Raw genomic sequence first — 21,929 nt, forward strand, 5'->3', positions numbered from 1 at the left:
AACACAATATACATACATACATAAATTCAGATATACATACCTGTATAGTTTATATATTTACATATAAATTAACATATAAGTAGAAATAGATAATTGCATATAATTATATATAAATTATATCATATGTAAACATAAATTAAATATATGTAATTTATATAAGTTGTATAATTATGTACTATGTGTATGTACATATATAACAAATTATGTCCATATATATGTATATCTGTGTATATAGTAAGTCTTTACTTAACATCATTCATAGGTTCTGCGACTTTAAGCGAAATGACATATAATGAAACAAATTTTACCATAGGCTAATTGATATAAATAACAGTTAAGTTCCTACGGCACCTCATCAACATAACGAAATGTTGAACAAAATGACATTAGTCAAGGTCCTGCTATATACATATAAGTACGATTGAAAACTGGAAAGTCAATGTCTTTTTTATTTAATAAAATAAAAATTTTGATAATAAGTTGTACAATTTCTTTTTTAAAGCTCAGAAAAGAATTTTCTCTACCATGTAGCTTCATTAATTCAGAATATGATTAAGTGGCTTGATAGGGGAAAATCAGATTCATTTCTATTGTGTTTTCTCAAAATGGGCAACATATGACAGGTTATAGAAATATGCATATTTTCAAGTCTAGAAGCAATAATATCTGTTCTAAAACCTAATGATTTTGTTAAAAGGCAAATAATTTTTTACTGTCATGAAAATATTGTTATAGAATACACAAAGAAAACATATAGTACTTAGCAACTTTCCCTTTAAATAGATGTGAAGCATTTTATTTTTCTTAAATATAAAATATAAAATTTTCCTGCTGTGATATATTACGATTACAATTTTTCAACAATAACACTATTTAAAACTATTAAGGACTCAAAGAAAAGCCTTTCAAGCATATTTTAAAAATGTATTCACATTTTATGTAAAGCATCTTGATCCTGTATACTGTCAAGTTCTTTGTAATTATTTTTGTTTCTTAATCTGCACTGTAAGCAATTAGTACCTAACTCTTAAAATGTTGTAACTGTTAAATAAAATTATATGAAGTGCCTTACAATATGTCTAACCAAAGTGTATGCTGAGAAATGTTAGTGCTCCCTCTTTTCTAAAATTACACTACAAATAGCAAATTAATTTTACAAAAAAATTATTTGAATACAAAACACCTAAGTAGGGGAAAATTCATTGTTCCTTTTTATGCTCAATGCAAAACAAAACAACATACCTTTCCTTATCTGGCAAATGTTCTTGGTTTTTATTGGCTGTTATTGGTTTTTTAATGACAATGCCTAATGATATCAAATGCTGGTGAGAACGGGGCTGGCTGGGCTGGCTGGGCAGGTGCTCTTACACACACCCTTTCAGATGTACACACCAGAGGTAAACACCAATCCAAAAAAAATTCATGGCTTTAGAAAAGCACACACAACCACTTTCAAGTTTCTGTATTTCGAACCAATAAATCTGCTTCTTGAGCTCTTGAGCTCTATCCTGAGAACAGCTATACAAAGAGTTAATTATAAGATGCTCATCTTAATAGTGAAAAATGAACACAATCTGAATCTCCAACAACAGGAAAATAGTTATATACATTTCAGTACCTTCAACAGATGGAGTATTATATAACTCATTAAAATAAGGTTTTTTAAATACTCAATAAATGTAAATCTCAATCACTCGTTTGCTGAGGACCATCTTTGATTCATCTCTTTCACATTTCACATCTAATCCATTAGAAATTCCTTAAGTTCTACCTTCAAAATGCAAATATATCCAAAATCTCGCCATTCTTGTCTTGTACCACCCTGTTTTAAGCCACCATCATCTTTAGTCTAGATTATACTGTTAACCTCTGGTCTCTCTGTTTCCACTTTTGTATACGTACAGTCTTATAGATGCTATGATATAAATGTAAATAATGCCACTCTACTCCAAAAATAGGATGTAAAACTATATATACTTCCAGTTTTATTTGCCAAAATATTAATAATGCTCATATATGGGTGATGATGAGATTACATACACTTTTTTTGTTTTATTTGGTTTTTAAATTTTTTCTTACTGTACACTTAATTAAAAAAATAAGGTAATATTTATTTAAAAATTTACACAAAATTGAACTGTATGACTCAAAATATTTTAAGTAGTATTTAAAATATGGTCGAATCAAATATTAATACTGTTAAGAAACATGATAACTCTAATCTCGAATTACCACTCATTGAAGACAACTTTAAACATGGAAAAAGTATTTTTAAATTATATGAGGACATATACACTTTGAAAAAGGAAAACTATGTCATAAAAGGTTTAAACAGAAAAGTTTTTTTATTTTATTATATATTTTTCTGTTGTTCAGTCTACCAAAAATGGGAATAACACCTTTTTAATAATCTTTAGCTCTGGCTTGAATCTTCTCTGTTAAACTGTAATTTAAAAAAAAAAGGATCTGAGAGCTGTTGGTTTCTTCATTCTCTTTTCTCTGACCTTGAAATATAATTGACTACATTACAGGTCTCAATGGTATTAGTCATTAGGAAGATAAAAAATATATGGGATTAAAGTAAAAATGATAAGACAAATTAAGTAATGACGTTAATAATCCTACGATATGGAAATGGGTTATGTGATAGATTTTAATTATTATAATAATCGGGTTTTATCAACTAAAAAATGTTTAAATTTTTTAAAGTAAATGAATTTGGGGGCTCTTTTGCTGAAAAGTTTACTTGAGAAAATATGACTATATATTCAAAATTATTAAATAAATGACTGTTCGCATTCTATACCTTCAGAGTATGGCAAATAATTTTATTAATAGTATAAAGGTTAGGACATTTTTTAAATAAAAAGAAGGTATATATTCATAAAATGTGACCTTTGAGACTATTACTACAACACCAAAAAACCTTTACAAATTATTCCATTTGAAATTTGAAAAATACTCCTTTTTTTCTTGCTGCTTCTTTCCCATCCACAATGTAAGTGTAATTAAGTTTTGAAAGTAGAAAATAATAAAGCACAGAATTCATTTACTATTAAAATTGAGACATAAGCAAGAAAAAGCCAAAGTAGCTGCAAGAAGGTGAGGAATGATACAGGGAGCTACGAGGAGGCATAAGTGTTTGAGATCCTGTGAGGCTGCTACAGCTTAATGGGATAGAAGACAAAACAGAAGTAAGCAGATGACAGAAAACAATGATGAAAAAGAGCATGTGACTAAGAGCTGGATCAAAATAATACAAACTATTTGGCAAACTTGCTGTAAATAAATCTTTTATTTTTTTCCATAAGCCATTCTCTCTCAATGAATGTCTATGATTTTTCATGAACAAAATTACAAAATTGTGACAATTCAGATAATTTAAGATTCTGTAATATTTTTGGAAGCCCTTATCCTTTGTTATATCAAAAATTTCATCGACTGCTAAAATGTAGGTTATTCTTTTCAATTAAATTCAATATATTCTCCACAAAGCCAAGTATTATACTTTCTATACAGTAAAAGTTCAAATGTATTAATTAGATGATCAGAAGTTACTTTTTAAGAAAGATAAATCATGTGGTGATTTTTTAAATTTTACAGAAAGATTCTTTGCTTTACTAAAATATTTTTAAATTTTCTATAATCAACACACCAAGTATGTTTCAGATGTTACTGAGAGCTATCAGAATTTTATAGACATCCAATTTTTCCCAGGAGAAATAAGAAACAAGTATAACTATACCTTTATTCTAAACCTAAATGATTCATTCTTAATGTCAAACTTACTAGAGAGAGAGAGCAAAATTAAAGTCTCTTTTCATATAAGCAAAGTCATTCAGTTTCCCCTTACTCTAATCTAAAATATTTTAAAAAGTGACACAAACCTAATGCCCATCAGCAGATAAATAACTAAACAAACAATGTCATTTACAGTATAGAGTGCTATGCATCAATTAAAATGATAATTAGATCATTTAAGGCTGGTATAAGGTTTAAAGAACATAGGCTGTTTTAGTCCAGACTGGTGATTTCTTGGGCAACACAATCGTCTCAAAAAGTTGGGAGGCTTTTAATCTCCTTGCTTCTAGTCAGTGCCATGTGCAATAAATATAACAAGATTCTTTCTTGGAGATTACCCTCACTACTGGTTTCCCTATTTCTATATACCCATGTGTACACGCAGTCATGGCATGTAATGGTGGTTACCATGAGGTCACCTAAGATAACTAAGATATAATAAGAAAGCTATACCCCTAATTTGCTCTTTACTATGAGACTGAGACTTAATGGACTCCTTCTAGGCCCCAGATTTCTAGGATCTCTCTCTCCTCCCTTTTATATATATTCACAAGCTAAGTAATTCTTTCCTGACTTCATCCCTTTCTTGTAATACCTTATTCAAAGCAAAGTGTCAAAGCCAACACATATATATACTCTCATCAATTCTTTCCAACCACTTCCCCAACAACTATAGTATCAGCAGTCCTAAATTATCATGAGAACAGTTTTATCAAATATTTTTGCACAGCTTAACATGGATTTCCATCCTTCTACCTCTGATATGTATCCTCACCACAAACTGACCTCTAAGACACTGCCTCAGACTTCAGGTATTGGTTACAGCAGCAACCCATTTTAAGGTACAAATTTTGGTATTAGCTCCCACAAGTATATTGCTCAGAGGTTGACAACCTCATTAAAGCAACTGTTTTAATCATTCTTTCACCTACTCTATTAACATGGAGTGTCTACTAACAAACAGAATCTGAAGTCTATTAAGCATAAAAATATGTAAGGCAGGATCCAAGATAAAATGGTTAGCATAAATAGTTACTAAACTTAAGTCTAAGTTTACTTGAATTCAAGAAAAAAAATAAAATACATTGGATATAGAGCTTTTGTTGTCTTATGAAATACTGTACACCATAGAAAATAAAAAAAAAAAATGTTGCCTAACAAAAGTGTCTCAGAGGTCTAGTAATACTAATGATATTATGGACCAGGACAATAATATAAAATATCTCAAGAATGATTTAGGGGAATGGGGAAAAAAAGATAAAAAAAACAATTCTTTAACTTGTTCTATTTTTTCCCACACTAACATATTCTATATTCATTTGACTGTAGTTTCCAATAATAGAGGTGTGCTATAGCTAACTAACTACAGTTTCTGCCTTCAAAGTATGTTCCTTTCACTGACTTAGAAAGACCCTGTCTTTCCTAAGCCCACAGATTTTAATATTTTATCTTTGTCTTTGTCATTCTATAGTCTCTTTACTATGTTTCTAGGTGCTTATTCGTTATTTATCCTGCTCATGGTACGAGGGATTTCTTTAATTTAAGAAATTACTCTTTCTTTAAATCTATAAAATTTTTAGTCATTCTTGCTCAAAATATTGCCTCGCCCTGATTCTCTTTCTGAAAGTTTATTAAACATTTTCATTCTATTTTATCCTACTTTCATTCTTTTATTAATAAATCTCATTCTTTTTCTTTTCAATTAACTTCCTATTATCCATCACTTTGTCCCTCTGTAGAGAATTCCTACCCAATATTCAAACCATTCACTGAGTTTTTAATTTCAATGATAATATTTTCATTTATTGTCTTATAATTTCTACTCATATCTTATTTCTTAGAACTCTTAAAAACACTTATTTTAAAGTAATTTTTAAAGTATCTTTCAACAATTGGAGTAGTATTCCTCCCACCTGAGGTGCAAATTTTCTCATTTGCTATGCAATTCATTTCTTTCCATGGTTTGTAATATTGAATTTCCCATTAAAGTCTTTTGTGTGTTCTCTGAAACATCCCTACTGAATATTTTCAAGTTTCCTTCTACAAGGTCATACTGGTTCTACAAGGGTCAGACGATTTTGAAGATAATTTCTCAGCTCAACAGACCTTGGACATAGAGGCAGCATAATCTAAAACTCTCCTTTCACGTGTGGCACAGGCCTGGGGTTCCAATTTTTTCCTACCCAACGTCCACAACAGACATCTAATTCCCCTGTATGTGAAAGGCAGGGATGTTCTAGGCCCCATTTCACAATTGGGCAGCCCTTCCTGCCTCCCAGCTTCACACAGGTAGCTCTTCTCTAGTCCACAGGGGTTGAGGCCTAGATTTTCCTAATGTTACAATTATCAACTCCAGCCTCCAGATAGGTTTGCACACCCGTGAGCTATTTAGACTTCAGTTCCTCTCAGCATTTGGTTTTGAATATCCTCTTTATTTCTAGTATCTGAGCATTTTTCTCACTTCCTTTTAAGGTTGGCTGAATACCCCACAACGCATTTGTGATATTTTACCTAGTTTCCACTCCATGTATTTAGAGAAGTCCTTTCACGTTAACAAAACTTTGGTAACCAAAACCTGACAATGATAGCATGAGAGACATAAATTACAAGACAATCATGACTAGGAACATAAATTTTAAAATCTTAAGTGAAAAATTAACAACCTGAGTGTAGTAATGTATTTTTTAAAAGTATCACAACTAAATGGGGTTTACTTCAGGAATGTAAGCCTGCCTTAACATTAGTATACTGAATAATGTAATGCACGGGTCAGCAAATTTTAGATAGGAAATACTCTGTGTGCCACATGAAGTCTCTGTCACATATTCTTCTTTAGGTCATTTTTAAACTTTTTTTTATGGTCCTTTCAACACGTAAAAACCATTCTTAGATCATAGGCCATACAAATACAGGTTGTGGTCACAGTTTGCCAATCCCTGATAATAATTAAACATACTAACAAAATAAGAAAAAATCATACAATTATCTCAATAGATGCATAAAATGTATTTGAAAAATATCCAACATTCATTCATGACTTTTTTAAAATAATGCATAATCTAGGAAGATAACTCCCTTAACTCAAAAAGGACTATAAACTGAAAACCTATAGCAAAATTCCTTCTTAATGGAGAAATGTTAGATTCTCTTTAAGAGTGAGAACAAGATGAGAATGCTTACCGTTTCCACTTCTACTCAACAGCGTATCCTAGCCAGTATAGTAAGGAATTAAGAAAAGATGATTACGGTTTGAAAAGGAGAGGGAAAACTCAATAATGTGATGGTTTAATTAGAAAACCCTGTGAAGTACAGATAAAGCATAATTTGAAATAAGAGAGTTTAGCAATGTGGATGAATATAAGATTAATATATATGTCTATTTATTCATGTGCCAGTTACTCAGTTGATGTTAGTCTGTGGGGGCTCTTGAAGGAACTAAATTAGGCAAGCTTTCTTCCAGAGAAAATTTTACATTAGCTTCTGTCTAGACACTACTGATCTGAGATTATCCCATTAAGGTATTAAGCAATTCCTTAAGGTGGGCATCTCAGGTTCAAGGCCTGATCTGCTGGTGGAGCCCAAAGCTTAGTCTACTTCCAGCACTGGATTTGTTATTTGCCTGCAGGGTAAACTCAGCATCTGTTCATAGTGCTAACTTTGATTTCCACTCATTGGAGTTTGTGTTGTTGTTTGTTATATTTTCATTCTGTGAGAGTTCCTTTACTATTTAATGCACCACTGTTATATGAGAAGTGTCTTATCCAAATCTAGTTGTATTGTAAAGAAAGGCCATTCTGAGCATCAAGTCTAAAGCATAATTCATAAAAACTATTACATATAAAAAAATGATTAAAAACAAACCCCAAATGTTAACACTAGTTGTTTTCAAAAGATAAGTTATGAGTAACTTTTCTCTCCTGTATTTTCCATATCTTCTATTCATGATCTTATTTTTGTTTTAAAGAAAAAGAAGCGATACACCTTATTTTTTTTTTAAGAGATTATACACAGGACACGTTAACAAATGATTTAAATATTATCGAAAAATAAAATACCAAACATATAGATGCTTTTCAAACAGTATCTTAATTAATTCTCATAAAAATTCTGTAACTTAAGTATCATTATCCCTAATTTTACAGAAGAGGAAACTGAAGATCTGAAAGGTTAAGTTACTTGCCCAAGTGACAGAACTGGGATTTGAATTCAGAAATACTTGTTCCGAGGCCAGTGCTTTTTCTACTGAATCATGCTGCCTCCCACAAGAGAGCACTTTCACATTACCACCTGCTAGTTCTAATTAAGAGATAGTAATTAAACAGTTCTTCACTCCTGACAACAATATTTAAGCTACTGGCATTTTAAAGAAATTAATACAAACAGCTTTTTATCTGCTGAAAGATACTATAACTAAACACAAATTTCAAGCTACTGCAAAGAGAAAAGACTCCAACATGACACAGTTATATGCATTTTCAAAGCGTGGTTAATTACATTACCTATTAATAGAACATAAAGTATAAAAATGTTCTTCAATGACCAATTTACTTATAAAAATGTTCCACTTGACTAGTAATCAAAACAATACAAAGAGTAACAATGACGTACTGATCAAAATGGCAAAAAATTTTGAAATAGTAATAGCCAGATTGGCCAAAAAGTGAAATTCTCATACATTTTAGGAAAGAATGTAACTGGTAAAAATTTGCCGTAGACCAAGTGATAATAGTTACACTTTAAAATATATAAGGCTTTTGACCTAGTAATTCTCATCCAGGAATTTATCTTGAAGAAATAATCAAGATATGTAAATAAAGATTTAGCTACAGGGTTACTAATCGTAGAAATACTTAATAATAGCAAAACAGAAAAAAAAAGAGAAACTGAAATGAATCTAAGTCTACAGAAGTAAGAAATTATGTTAATCAATTTTAATAAGTTTTTCTAAAAATTAAATCCCAGTTTCAATATTTATAGACCAGGAGACCTTGAGCAAGTCCATTCAACGCTCTCAATTTTATCAAAAACACAATGGAACACTAATAGTACCTACTTCAGAGAGGTTATTTAAGAATGATATAAAATAATTAATGTAGAGATTCAGCATAGAGCCTGGCATATGTATGATGTCAATCAATAATATATATAATGTGGTGATTAGGAAGGCAGATGTGAAATCTGACTCTCTTGGTTTATCACTTACTACTGCTTGTGCAAGTTATGTAACCTCTTTGTATCTGTTTTCTCATTTACAAATTGAGAATAATCCCACAGTTTGTGTCAGGTTTATATGAGATAACTGTTTATAAAGTATTTAGCATAGTGCCTGGCAAATAGGAAGCTCTCAATTAACATTAACTACTTCATGGGTAGTGTTAGCATTAGTTATTAGCCACTAGAATAAGTATTATTATTTGTATAATGAATTGTATACTAACTCTGAGTTGCTTACTGTTATTAAGTATGATATCCAATATAAAAGCTATATTATATCATTTTGTTTTTCCTAGCATTAGTCGTTCCATTCCAATATGTATAACCTCCCTAGTGAAAACTCCACAAGTATTATAATCATAAACTAGAATCGTATTATATTTTAGAGCCAAAATTTACAAAAGATACCAGTCTAAATTCCACCAATGAAATTTTCTAAGTGACAGCTATTTTATTGTAACTTCTCTTTTCTCTTCTGAATACCTTTCCCACATTAGAACAGCTCTTCTTAACCAAACTTCTTTCATCCCCAAACACCTAGTTATATAAGAATCAGAAAGACCCATATCGAAAACCTTTCAAAATCCAAAAGATATGTGGAGTTTCGAGGTCCAGAGGGCACAAAACAAGTAAAAAAAAAAAAAAGAAAACTAAAGAGAGCAAGAAACAAGAAAGATAAATGAAACAAAGAAGAAAATTATTACTGAAAAAAATCTCCACTTTGTTTTCAACTAACAAGAAAAGCCTACTTTTACATTTTCAATACATGTGAATCACACTTGGAACTGGGTCCCGGAACCATGTTTCATTCCATCCTTATAAGCTCTTAAAGAATAAAAATTTCATGTCTCGAGATCAGTTCCCTATGCAGAAGATACACATGATTCCCTCAAGGACCCACACCCAGAGGAAACAAACCATTATGCAAGGACTGTTTTCCTACCTTAACAGCTTCTCCGAGAGTTTGGTTTTTGTCAGCTTCCTCACTGGAATGCAATTCAAGTCTATAGTTCAACTCCTGTAATTGTTGTGCCTGTTCATTCAATAGCATTTGTGCCTGCTGTTCCCGAAGTAATGCATTATTCAGTTCTTCACATGCACTTTCAAACTTCTCATGGGTGATCAATTTCTGAAGGGGGAAAAATTCAATTATCAGCTAATTGCATTTTGTATCATTTGATCTTCAGAACTGTATTTGCTAACATAAAGAGTATAATACAAATGTCCGTAAATGTCTGATAGATGACAAAAAAATAGTTTGTTTTTCTTAATTTCATGTCAAGATTAAAAAATAAACAAAAACATTACTCTAGTTTTTAAAGCACAAAAGCCATACTTCCAAAGTTATATTTAGTCAAATAAAATCTTGGGGGTTGGCTCCATAGTGTAGCAGTTAGCATGTCTGCTTTACACGCAGAAAGTCCTGGGTTCATGCCCCATGTGGAGCCCCGGGTGCCCCAGGCCCCACCACCCAACTCCCAATGCAGTGCGGGGTGGGGAAGGCCCCAGGTGATCGCTGCCAGTGTGTGGAAGGAGATGCCCCGCCTTCAGAGATCCAGTTCTTAAGGGGAGAGGACAACATCCATAGGTCAGGGGTGGAAGTGGCCGGGGCAGGAGGAATTAGAGAGGGGGGAAATAAATAAAAATAAATAAAACCTTGGGAAACTTATTTCAAGTTCTAAATAGATCCACAATGCTCAGTTTAAATCTTGATACACAAGCACATTTTATAAAGATTATGATTGTGAGAATTAAAGCCTTTAACAAGTTCCTGTGCTTCTATTAACTAAAAGTCTGTGTTCGGTGTGTTATCCTCCAGGTCGCCCCAGTCATATGTCGCCTCCTGGAGAGTCCTTGCCAGACCATACCTCCTGAATCCCACCACAGCTCACATTATCATACCATCTTATTTTACTTTCTTCATTGTCATTATCATTATCTCCATCCATCTCATATAGTTGTCCACTTTTTTTATTGCCTGTCCACACCCTGCCACCAACCACACACTTTAAGGACGTTAACTCTACTGGGCAGAGACCACATCCACTTTCCTCAACAATACACAGAAGAGTGGCTGGCACTCAATAGAAGCTCAATAGATATTTGAGCCAATGAAACTCTGCACCATAATAAACAACATGGTTTTTATGATATGATGACTGCTTTGGAGAGCAAAGCACTCTGCTCTGGAATAACTAACGACAGTTCTAAGACGAGGGCCATTCCTTCAGGGGTATGGAATCCAGAGCAGAATACACTTATATTATCTCCTGTTCAAAACATTTAAACAAATGAAAATTAGTTACAACAAACAACAACTGACATCTTGATCTTGAAGTACAAAGAACAGGAAGGTTTCCCAAAAGGTAACCTGAGGAAAAAAAACTAAAGAAAACCACAGAGGTCACTTAATCATAGTAAGTGTATACTTTTATCTATGTAAGAGTGATAACTTTCCTTTGTTGAAAAGAATTGGATGTGGATTAATATAATTAACCACTAATATAAAGCAAACTGATTCTTTTTTAAAGTGATTTTTTTAAAAAATCTAGTTGAGGGGGAGTAGGAAAACATCCCATTGATTCTAGGTATCCGAAATGTGTAAATTATTACAATTTAATGTGGACTTTACCTCTGAGTTTTCTGACAAATGAGACAAAAATAGAAATGTGCTTAGTTATAGTTTCCTCTTAGGCCAACAATAGCAAGCATGTGGTTCAAGCAGAGAGAAAAACTTTTGCCAAAGCTAAGTCTGAGGATAAATTTATTACATGGGTCTTTCTATATTATAATATATAAGTACTGTTTTACTTTGGTACCAGGTACCTGGCCTGCTACCTCCTGGAAGAAAATGTCTTTTACTATCATTTGCCTTTTCAAAGGTGTAGGTAATGCATTCCTCAATACTGATTAAATTTCAAAAGGCAACAGTATAGCATAAAAATAGATTTCCTAATGATTAACCTAAGTTAATACAAAGTAATGAGAATGATCACAAGGTACATACAAAAGTTGCCTCATTTACTGAGAGTCAACTAGATAGTAGTCAACCAGTATCTAACAACACATCATTGAACTTGTACAGTGTTTAGATTTTAGGGAACACATCTTTTTACTTTCTCTTAACAGCTGCCTCACTCTCTACGATGTCCCATTACAAATAAAGCCTTCACTTTCAAAACATCAACTATAACAGCCTCCCCTTGGCACTCCAGCTCCATTTAAACTTCTTAATCTCTCTCTATTCCCTAAGAGAAACAGCACTCTTCTGGGTCTTGTGAACAAATATTTCTGTACTTCTATCTTTTATTTGTTATGTTGTTTTAAATCATCACTCCTTGCTATCAGACCATTCTGTTCTATGCAATCTACTTGACCTCTATAAATCAAGATCCCTGACATTTTGCAGGACTTCTTCCCACTCCTCCAGAATTCCTCCTTTACCTAAATACTTAGCTAATTCTAGCCTCTCTCTTGTCTATTCTCTATCCTTCCCAGAGACTCTCTCAATTATGTTCACTCTTTTGCAAGCAAATAGAATCAAACAGGTATAGCAATGTAAAGTAAGAAAGAGATGGGATCTGAAAGCAGTTGTAAGGGGCTAATAAACCAAAATAAGATCCTGGGGGTTAGTCGTTAAAGGCATCAGTAGTAAGGAAAGTACTGAATAGCTTTTGGCAAGCTGGATGTTTCCTTTTACATTACATTTTAGACCAACCTTATCAAGCTATTTTATCTTCCTCCTACATACTTTGCTTGAAATCAGTGAAAGATGAATCATTGCCGGCACACTCTCAATTTTTTTTAGAGGAAAATATCCTTTATTAACACAGCTAGGTATGAACATTAACCACTACAGTAAGGTGGTTAAAAGTATGAGTTTTAGAACCTGATTACCCAGATTCAAATTCTATCATTTCCACTCACTAACTGTAACTTTTGGCCAGTTACTTAGCTGCTCTGTGTTCCATAGTTCTCATCTGTAGAAATATAACAATAGTATTGAACTATTATTGATATGAAAGGACAAAATGAATCAACACCCTAAAGTGCTTAGCGTCAGTGCCTGATATATGGTCAATATGTCATTAAATGTTAGAAATCATCACTCTGTCACTTATACCTTATATGTCAAAATACAAAAATTACATACACCATTCCCTCAATTATTACTTCAATTAATCCTATTCTTATATCTGTACTTCAGTGGAAGTATTTCACACTAAACATTTCCTGTAACATATTCTTAGCTTTTGCTGCAGGCCAGTTAGCTTTTAACCAAAGCCCTTACAAGAGGATTCTATCACCTTCCAGCAATTTTTCTTCAAACTCTTACAACCTCTCTACATTCTACAAATTGAGTCCTGACTACTTCCAAATTAATCAAAGATAAGGTGTTAACTTGTTTTCCTAATACTTAACTAGGAACTAAGAAATCATATTGTGTGGAATATCTAAAATTCTTCATACATATTTCAAGGAGTGATATAGATAAAGAATCTTTCAATTTTCAGGAAATCCATTATTAACTAAATCTACTTATAGTTGACTGTATTCTAAATCTCAAATTGCGTAAATGGCTGTCTCTTTCCATTTTGGCAGACCATCTCAAGATCCCAAATTTAGTTAGTACGTAAAATTGAAAGCAAACCAAAGAAAGAGAGAGAGACACTCCAAAGGAACTGGCTTTTAAAAGTATACACAACAGCTTTCTATGTTTATGTATAATGGCAAAAGAAAAAATTTTAGAAACAAATTAAATGTCTATGAATAGGGGAACAGTCAAAGTTCGTTTCATACATATCATATATCCATATGATAGAACAGTATTCATTTATCTAAAATTAAATTAATAATAAGTAACACAGAAAAATGTTAACAGTACTTTGTTTACGTATATATGCAAACTGCACATGCAAAATCATTCCAAACCACAACTATGCATAAAGACATGCATATAAATCTGTACACTGAGAAAAATGTAAGAAACAAAATGCATCCACACTTCAGAAATGACTGGTTCTGGGTGGTAAGATTCGAGTGATCTGAACTTTCTTCTTTATACTTTTTTCTATTTTCATTTATGACTATTATGCACTACCTTTATAATCAGGAAAAGAAATGTTGAAGCAACTCATAAATTTTTCTTCTCTGAGCAAAAAACAAAGGAAGCGAAGAAAAAAAGGTGTTTTCATTAAACATTCACCATAAAGAATACTATTACTTATCTCTAGTCAGAAGGGTAATTCATGATTACCTGACCTGCCTAATTTATAAGAACTGTTCATCCTTTGAAGAGATAGCTATTCGAAACAATAATTAACATTAGCAGTTTACATTATCATAGGATTAATAACTAAACTATCTGCTGTTCTCTGTTCCAACAAATGTTAAAACTACAAATTCCATATTAACCAACAGGTACTTTTAAACTGAAGTTAACTTGCAAAATTTAGGTTTTCCAAAGAAGGGAGTACTCAAAGTAGCTTGTTGCTAAATTTAAGAAACAAATTTTGTACTCACATTCATATTTAGCTGTCATCAGTTGTATACAGTTTTGAAGTTTTAGAATAATCGTTTAACTCTATATTCTTATATTGATATTAAAAACAAAGTCAATAACTAACCCAGCTGCAAACAGAATGTGTGGAGATCTGCATTTTGTTGTGCTTCATATGTTTACACATTTGAATCTTGATCTAACGTTATTTGGCTTTTCTTTTCTCAGTTATCTTCTGCTTTCTTAAATAATACATATAAATCCTTGATGGATGTTACGCGAAATGAACATTTCTTTGGAAAAGCTCTTGATTTCATACTAAATAACATAATTTACTCAAAATATTCAATGTAAGATGAAAAAAGGAAATTCCACCCCCCACACCAAACATCAGTCTTCCCCCTTGGGGGTATTTTATTTATTTATTATTTATTTATTATACATTTGGGGGCTTATTTGCTGTAGCAGTTAAGCTACCCTAACTTAATCGTTTTCTCTACTTTCAGTCACAGCATACATCTTAACAGAGTTAAGCGTTCTACTGACACAGAATCAGTATTCCTAAGCATCTGGTATAACTTTTTTTTAATTGAGATATATTTGACATAAAACATGTAGTTTAAGGTGCACACGTGTTAATTCGATAAATTTATATGCTGAAATATGATAACCACCATAGCATTAGCTAACAACTCTATCACATAGTTATCATTCGTGTGTGTGTGCATGTGTGTGTGTGTGTGAGAGAGAGAGAGGGAGAAAGTGAGGGAGAGAGGGAGAGAGAGAGAGAGAGAGAGAGAACATTTAAGGTCTATTCTCTTAGAACTTTGAAGTATATAACATTTATTGGGGCATTTTAGAAGAGAAGTGCTCTGAAGAAAAAGAAACCTTAATGGGAATTTGAATTATTTGAAAAAACAAACAAAAAGTTAAAGAAAACATGTAGCTAGATCGAGATAGATGATAGATAGATAGATAGATAGACAGACAGACAGACAGATAGATAGAGAGATAGAGACATAGATAGATAGATAAAGATAGATAGATAGAATCAAAGGACCGTTCACCAAAACCATAGTTCTTAAATCATATATACTTACAGATTGCTTAAATTCATTTAATTGCATTTGGAGACCCTGGGCTTTGTCAAGCTCTTTTTTCATTTCATTCACATTTCGTTTGAATTCTGTGACCTCTAAGCGCAGTGAGCGACGCTCCACTTCTGCTGCGTGCAGCCTTTGTGTAAATGCAAATATTTGCTTCTGTAACGATGCTGTGCTTTTCTGTTGTTAAACAAGAGCAATATTACAAGACATAACTACAGGTTTACTAATTAATTAATAACAATGACCATTTTACCAAATTTAATGTAACAGGTTACACAGAGAACAATACGAGCTATAGCTGAAACTTAGAGGTGAAAACTTTATTTTTATGTGACAAATAATTTGGCTTATATGAAATGAACAATTGAAGAAAAGAAATAATCTAGATGGCTGGAAAACAGAACTGACGATCGCTTATATCTCACACAATTTCATTGCAGTAAACTTATAGGGAACAGTCAACTCAAAACTCAGGCCAGAACTCTGTATTTTGACATTTGGCCACATTTGGAAGTGCATGATATCTAAAGGAAATCAAGATATAGTCATGTACAACTAATTTAAAGTACAAATAAGCCTGACTCAGAAATAAATTTACAAGTCTTAAAGTCCCTATTTAATAAAATTTCATACCTACCAAAATGGGCACATGGCCACACAGTCCATATTTCAGGGCCAGTGTGTTTACTTTATGAAGTCCACGGGCCAGCCTCTGAGCCAGGGAATCTTTTTCTACATATGTAACACTCCTGATGTTGCTGCTACTGTGCAAAGGTAAACTCTCCATTGCCAAACTAATTTTATCCATGAGTTTTGCAAAAGAACTCTTGGCTGCACCTATAAGTAAATGTCCACAAACTCTGGAATTCGGATCTTCAAAGAAAAAGAAAGACAGAAAAATGTGAATTGTCTCTTGTTCATTTCACAACACTTCCGATTACAACACAGTGGAAGTATTTCCTCAAATATACAATTCTCATTCATTATAGTGATAGTAATTCATTCAAAAAGTCCCCTCCCACTTTAATTTTCAATGTAAATAAAGGAATGCATTTAGTTCACCTACTAAATGATATATCTAAAGAAAATCTGCATGGACTTACAGTATATCATTCACACTGAACACTAGGATACTAAAAATTTATCGCCACTCTTTTCTTTGTTTTAAAACGTAATATAAATTCATTTTCTATTTACAACTATTGAAGCTTATTACCTTAATGTCACACTATTTACATTCTCAGACGAGAAAATATAATTTGCCTTATTCCAAGGCAATTAAACTTTACAACTACAATTACTTATTTCCCCATGGATTTCGGTAATCATCCCTCTCATATAATGGACTTAAGGTCCTAGAAAATCCAACATGGCCTGCTTACTGCCAGATTCATCAGGTCTATAATTAATAATTGCATTTAATGTTGATAAATGAAATTGTCAGTGCTCTTTCTACCAATTGGCATTCCAGATAATGGTTAATAGGTTTATTTATGCCTTAATAAAAGTTGTGTAATTTAGTTTTCCCACTGCCAGGCAGGTATTAATCTGTCATTACTTGTCTTATGGTACTATCCATGTAAAATGACAAGCATGAAGAGATTATTTAAATTCAGTAGTATACCATTCTAGATTTCAAGAGCCTCTAATTTTGGTGTTAATTTAAATTTTGTCTTCACATCATAAGCACAGAAAAGCATAGTTGGTCTGTTTTATCCAATAGAAAAAAATGTTTTCTAATTCTAAGAATATGTATGGTTCAAGAGTAAAGTGCAACACTAAGAAGGTAATCAATCAATGTTTACTATGTCATGAGGAACTGTTTCACAGAAGTTTTATGTTAAAAAATTCCAGCCTTGTTTTATTTCTTCTACTCTTCAATGTATAAAAGATCAATTTTTAAATTTATGCAGCAGTCAGAATTTGAAAACCATAATGCTTAGAAGTTATACATAACATAAAAATTATTAATTGGATAAAAGCATAAAATAAAAAATTAATTGGATAAAAGCATAATATCTTCCATTTAAAATTTATTTCTATCAATTACTAATGTATTGACTCCTAAGAATATAACATATAAGGTAATATAAGTTTAATTCTATATGCCTCTCATAATCATACTATACTCTCTGAGAATCCCCAGGATGGAAGACAAAGTATATTTGAAATACACAGTTCCTTTAACAATCAAATTCCTTAAATAAATCATGAATAAAAAAGAATTTAATAGCTTTATTTGTCAATCAACATATAATGCAGAACACTGAGTTAAAAGAATTACTAAATCAAAGTACACATTTAATAGATCGCTGCTGAATAAATGAACAGTGAAATTTATTTTACCTAGAACATTCAATATAATACATCATTCCAATGCCTAATACCCTGTTTCTCCAACTGGTTTGCAACTCCTTAACTGTGTCTTTTTTCTTCTTAGTAAACTCTTTTTATCTGTACTGTGCCAGCTTAGCATATTTTTATATGTTGAATTAGTGATAATTCTTTTTTATTTCCATAGCAACTACAACAATGCTGAATACAAAAATGCATTAAATAATAGCAGGAGAAATTAATAATAACTTTTATGGTATGTCAAAAGTTAGTCTTTTTAAATAAACAAGATAGTTCACTGTTTTAAGAAATTTTCACAGATAAAGTGACTTTAAAAGCAAAAATCAACTACAATTAAATTTTAAGGAGTAGTGGCTTTTAGTATATCACAGAAATGTGTTTGTGTAGACACTAACCATTCTAAAAGGTGAAATTAAGTAACAATATAATTCTACAAGGTATTCTTCTGAATTTTTACAAAGAGAGAAAGAGGCATACACTCTAAGTCCCTGACTACTGACTCTCCATGAATTACAGAAAGAGCACTAAATAATTTATTTCTTGATGAGGAATAAGTGTTTTTATAATATACTTCACATTATACAATATAGAGCACAATTAGTTCAATATTAAATAAATGAAAAAAAAACAAAAAAAAATCTTTAGTGATATAGTTGTAGAATTATTTGTATAATGATCCAGAAATAAGAGAAAAGAAAGTCACCAAAGTTTTTCATGTCTAAACTTGTCTATGGACAATGGACTAGTGGTTACCAGAGGGTAAGCGTAGGGGAGAGGGGTAAAGGGGATCAAATATAGCGGGGTAGTGGGAGGGCAAAGTGGGTAAAGAGGATCATCAAATATATGATAGCTGAAGGAAACTGGACTTTGGGTGGTAATCACACAATAGAATATATAGATGTCAAACTATAATGTATAGCTAAAAATTACATAATTGCATTAACCAATGTTACCCCAATAAACTTAAAAAAATAAATTAAATTAAAAAATAAATAAATAATAAAAAAAGTAAATAAACTTGTCTAGATTGTTTAAATATTTGACTAGCTACATTTAACAAATTCTTGTTTACGTTAAATATATTTGTTAATCACTTTACCCTATTTAATAGCATGTATCTTTTAAGGAAGAAGAGAACCCTATGTTCTGCCATTACTTTTTCCAATGGAAGAGGCAATATTGTATATCTAAGTCTAAAACTTCAAAAGAAATTCATAAAGAATTGTTTCAAACACTAGATCTAAACCTGTGGGTTACAGATCTCATGGTAGAAGAGAGGAGAGACTGAAAAGTTAGAGTTTCATGACTTTTAACTGCAGCAGCTATTGCCAATTTTATCTTTATTTAGCCCTAAAAAATATACACAGCATGAATATCTTATGTTCATGATGTTGTGACTAATAAAATTAAAAGTCCATTAAAACATTGCAGAAGTCAACTGCTACGAAAATACAACTATTACGTGGGAGAGAGCAGACTACAATATGTTTTCTTATTAAAATGAAGTACCTCACACTCAAGAAAGATTGAGAAACACTCCTTCAATGAAAAAAGAGAAAAATGAGTAATTATTTCATTAACATGTATGTAAATATGTAATTGTTTAATTATTTAAGAATAATGTTAGTCATGAATGTAATATTAATAATTAGTAATATAATAACGAATGATATTAATAATAATGTTAGAAATGTTAGTCATGGTTAAATCATGGTTAATGTTAACTGCATGAAATTTCGACCCAGTTCTACACACCTGGGTATGTTTTGTCATCTTTGACATCTCCATCTCCCTTGCCATCTACCCCACATCCTGCCCTTAATAGTTCTCCAATCTATTCAATGTTCTCTGTGATCATGGCCTTATCTCATCTATATTCTTGCAAGAGTCTCCCTACTCTTCTCCCGTCTTTGTCCTCTTCAATCCATCCTCCACTGTAGATAAAGTGACTTCTAAAATACAAATAGGATATTGTCATAATCCCTGCCTTTAAGCTTTAATGACTCTAATCAGATCTAAGAATCCAAACTCCTTAAAACATGCTCATACAACCCTACATGATCTGATCTCTGCTTACTTTTCCAAAAACACCTTTCACTATTACCCTTTCTATAAGCAATTCCTTTCAAGTGACGTCGACACATCACAATCGTAAAGCATTCCTCTGAGCAAAAATGATGCTTGTGTCTCCAAAAAACTAATAATTTAGAAAATGTGAATGTGGACATCAGTTTTCAAACATGAGAGTCAATCATTATGATAAGATATTTGCTTCAAAGAAGTGTTCTATCTAAATAAAAAATAAAATAAAATGCTGTAAAAACAGCCCAAAATACTGTTTTAAAAATTAATAAGATAATTTGTCTTACCATATTTTAAACCATCAAGATATACTCATGAAAATAGCAGTATGATACTGGTACTAGAAAAGATAGGGAGACTAATGGAACAGAATGGAGAGACATGAAAGAGATCAAAATATAATAATTTAATATATACTAAATGATATATCTTAACTCAATGGGGAAAAAGATGGCTGACTGAATTAAAAAGTGTTGGGACTAGCTGGTCATCTGAATACAACTAAATCTTAACCATTTTTTCACTACTTACACCAAAAATAATTCCAGATAAATCCAAGATTTAATACAAAAATTGAAAATACCGGACTAAAATATGAGCAATACAACCTTGAGGTAAGGCTAGCCTAAGCAAACCACTAAAAGACAATTTTATCCACAGAAAAATTAAAATACAAACTGAAAAATAAATTTACATTATATATGGCAAAGTGTTAACATGGGTGACACTCACGTTTTTATAATTCAGTAAGAAACAAACATCTCCCCCTTATATGAACATAATGAGATAATTTGTAAAATAATATAAATGGATGTAGAACAAATGAAGATATGTAATCTAACAATCAAAAATAACTAATAATATAGTTTATTTTGCCTTTCAAATTGATAAAGATAAAAAAAACTGTCAAAACTTCATGTTCCAAAGGCACTATAAAGCAGAACTCTCGCTACTGTTCATGAGAGTGTAATGTAAAGCAATTTTTATGAAAGGCAGACTGGCAATACTTTCCAATGCAAAATATGCAAACTCATTTCTCAGGAATTTAGCCTGAGAAACAACTGTATAAGTATAAAATGACTTTATGCACATATATATTTATTACAGCATAATTTATTACAGTATTGCTTAAAATAGTGAAAAACTAAGAAAAACACCAATATCCATCAATTAGGAATTCAGAGTAAACTACAGTAAGTATGTGTGTGTATATGTACACATTTTAAAAGACATAGCATAGTAAAAGTTATTGCTTAGCCAAACTAAGAACGCTGAACTATGAACTGACCTTCAAGAAGGCAACATATATGTCATGCTGGACATGAAATTTTTTTTTATTTTTTTATATTCAAAAGTGATGAAAATCCTGGTTCACAAATAGGTACTAATGCAAATATAATTAAAGTTTCTATGTTTCACTTTACAAGGTGGAGATAGGCTCCTCTCAAAAAAATACCAGAATTCTCCAAGGCTTTTAAATTCAAAATCTACTGTGATAAGACTTTGTCCTAAAGGCAGTGAGTTCATCTTTGGCTAGGTCAACATATTCAATACAATTTACCAGAAAGAAAAAGGATTGTGAATCCATGGTTTGAATTTCATGCTGTACTATGATGGAATTTTACATAGTCATAAACGCAACCAAAGATAAATTATCCATTCAAAATCTGTCCTTAAAAATTATGATAGGCAAATAAATTTTAATTTAAAAACCAAGATATCTGTTCAATGCAAAATTCTTTCAAATTTTCTATATGCTTGAAAATTCTTATGATAAAATGAGTGAAAAATATGAAAAAATGCAAAAGTAATAATAAAAAAGAAAATCACAAGATAAAAGAAAATTCAGTAAGTTAATGTGGTTCCCCAAA

The 21,929-nt window shown here is 31.6% G+C and overlaps 1 protein-coding gene across 9 annotated transcripts in view; it reads right to left on the reverse strand.

The window, feature by feature from the left end:
- Window positions 1-21,929, reverse strand: part of CCDC171 (coiled-coil domain containing 171) — a 265,767-nt gene that overhangs the window by 117,199 nt on the left and 126,639 nt on the right. For all 9 annotated transcript variants that reach the window (XM_039873836.1, XM_039873897.1, XM_039874057.1 and 6 more), the window contains 3 exons: window positions 16,259-16,494; window positions 15,616-15,798; window positions 9,959-10,144 (listed from right to left, as the gene is read on the reverse strand). In XM_039873836.1, the coding sequence (XP_039729770.1) occupies window positions 9,959-10,144; window positions 15,616-15,798; window positions 16,259-16,494 (605 nt within the window). The remainder of the gene's footprint in view (window positions 1-9,958; window positions 10,145-15,615; window positions 15,799-16,258; window positions 16,495-21,929) is intronic.

The sequence above is a fragment of the Pteropus medius genome, unplaced genomic scaffold, assembly GCF_902729225.1.
Source record: "Pteropus medius unplaced genomic scaffold, Ma_sr-lr_union100, whole genome shotgun sequence".
NCBI lineage: Eukaryota > Metazoa > Chordata > Mammalia > Chiroptera > Pteropodidae > Pteropus > Pteropus medius.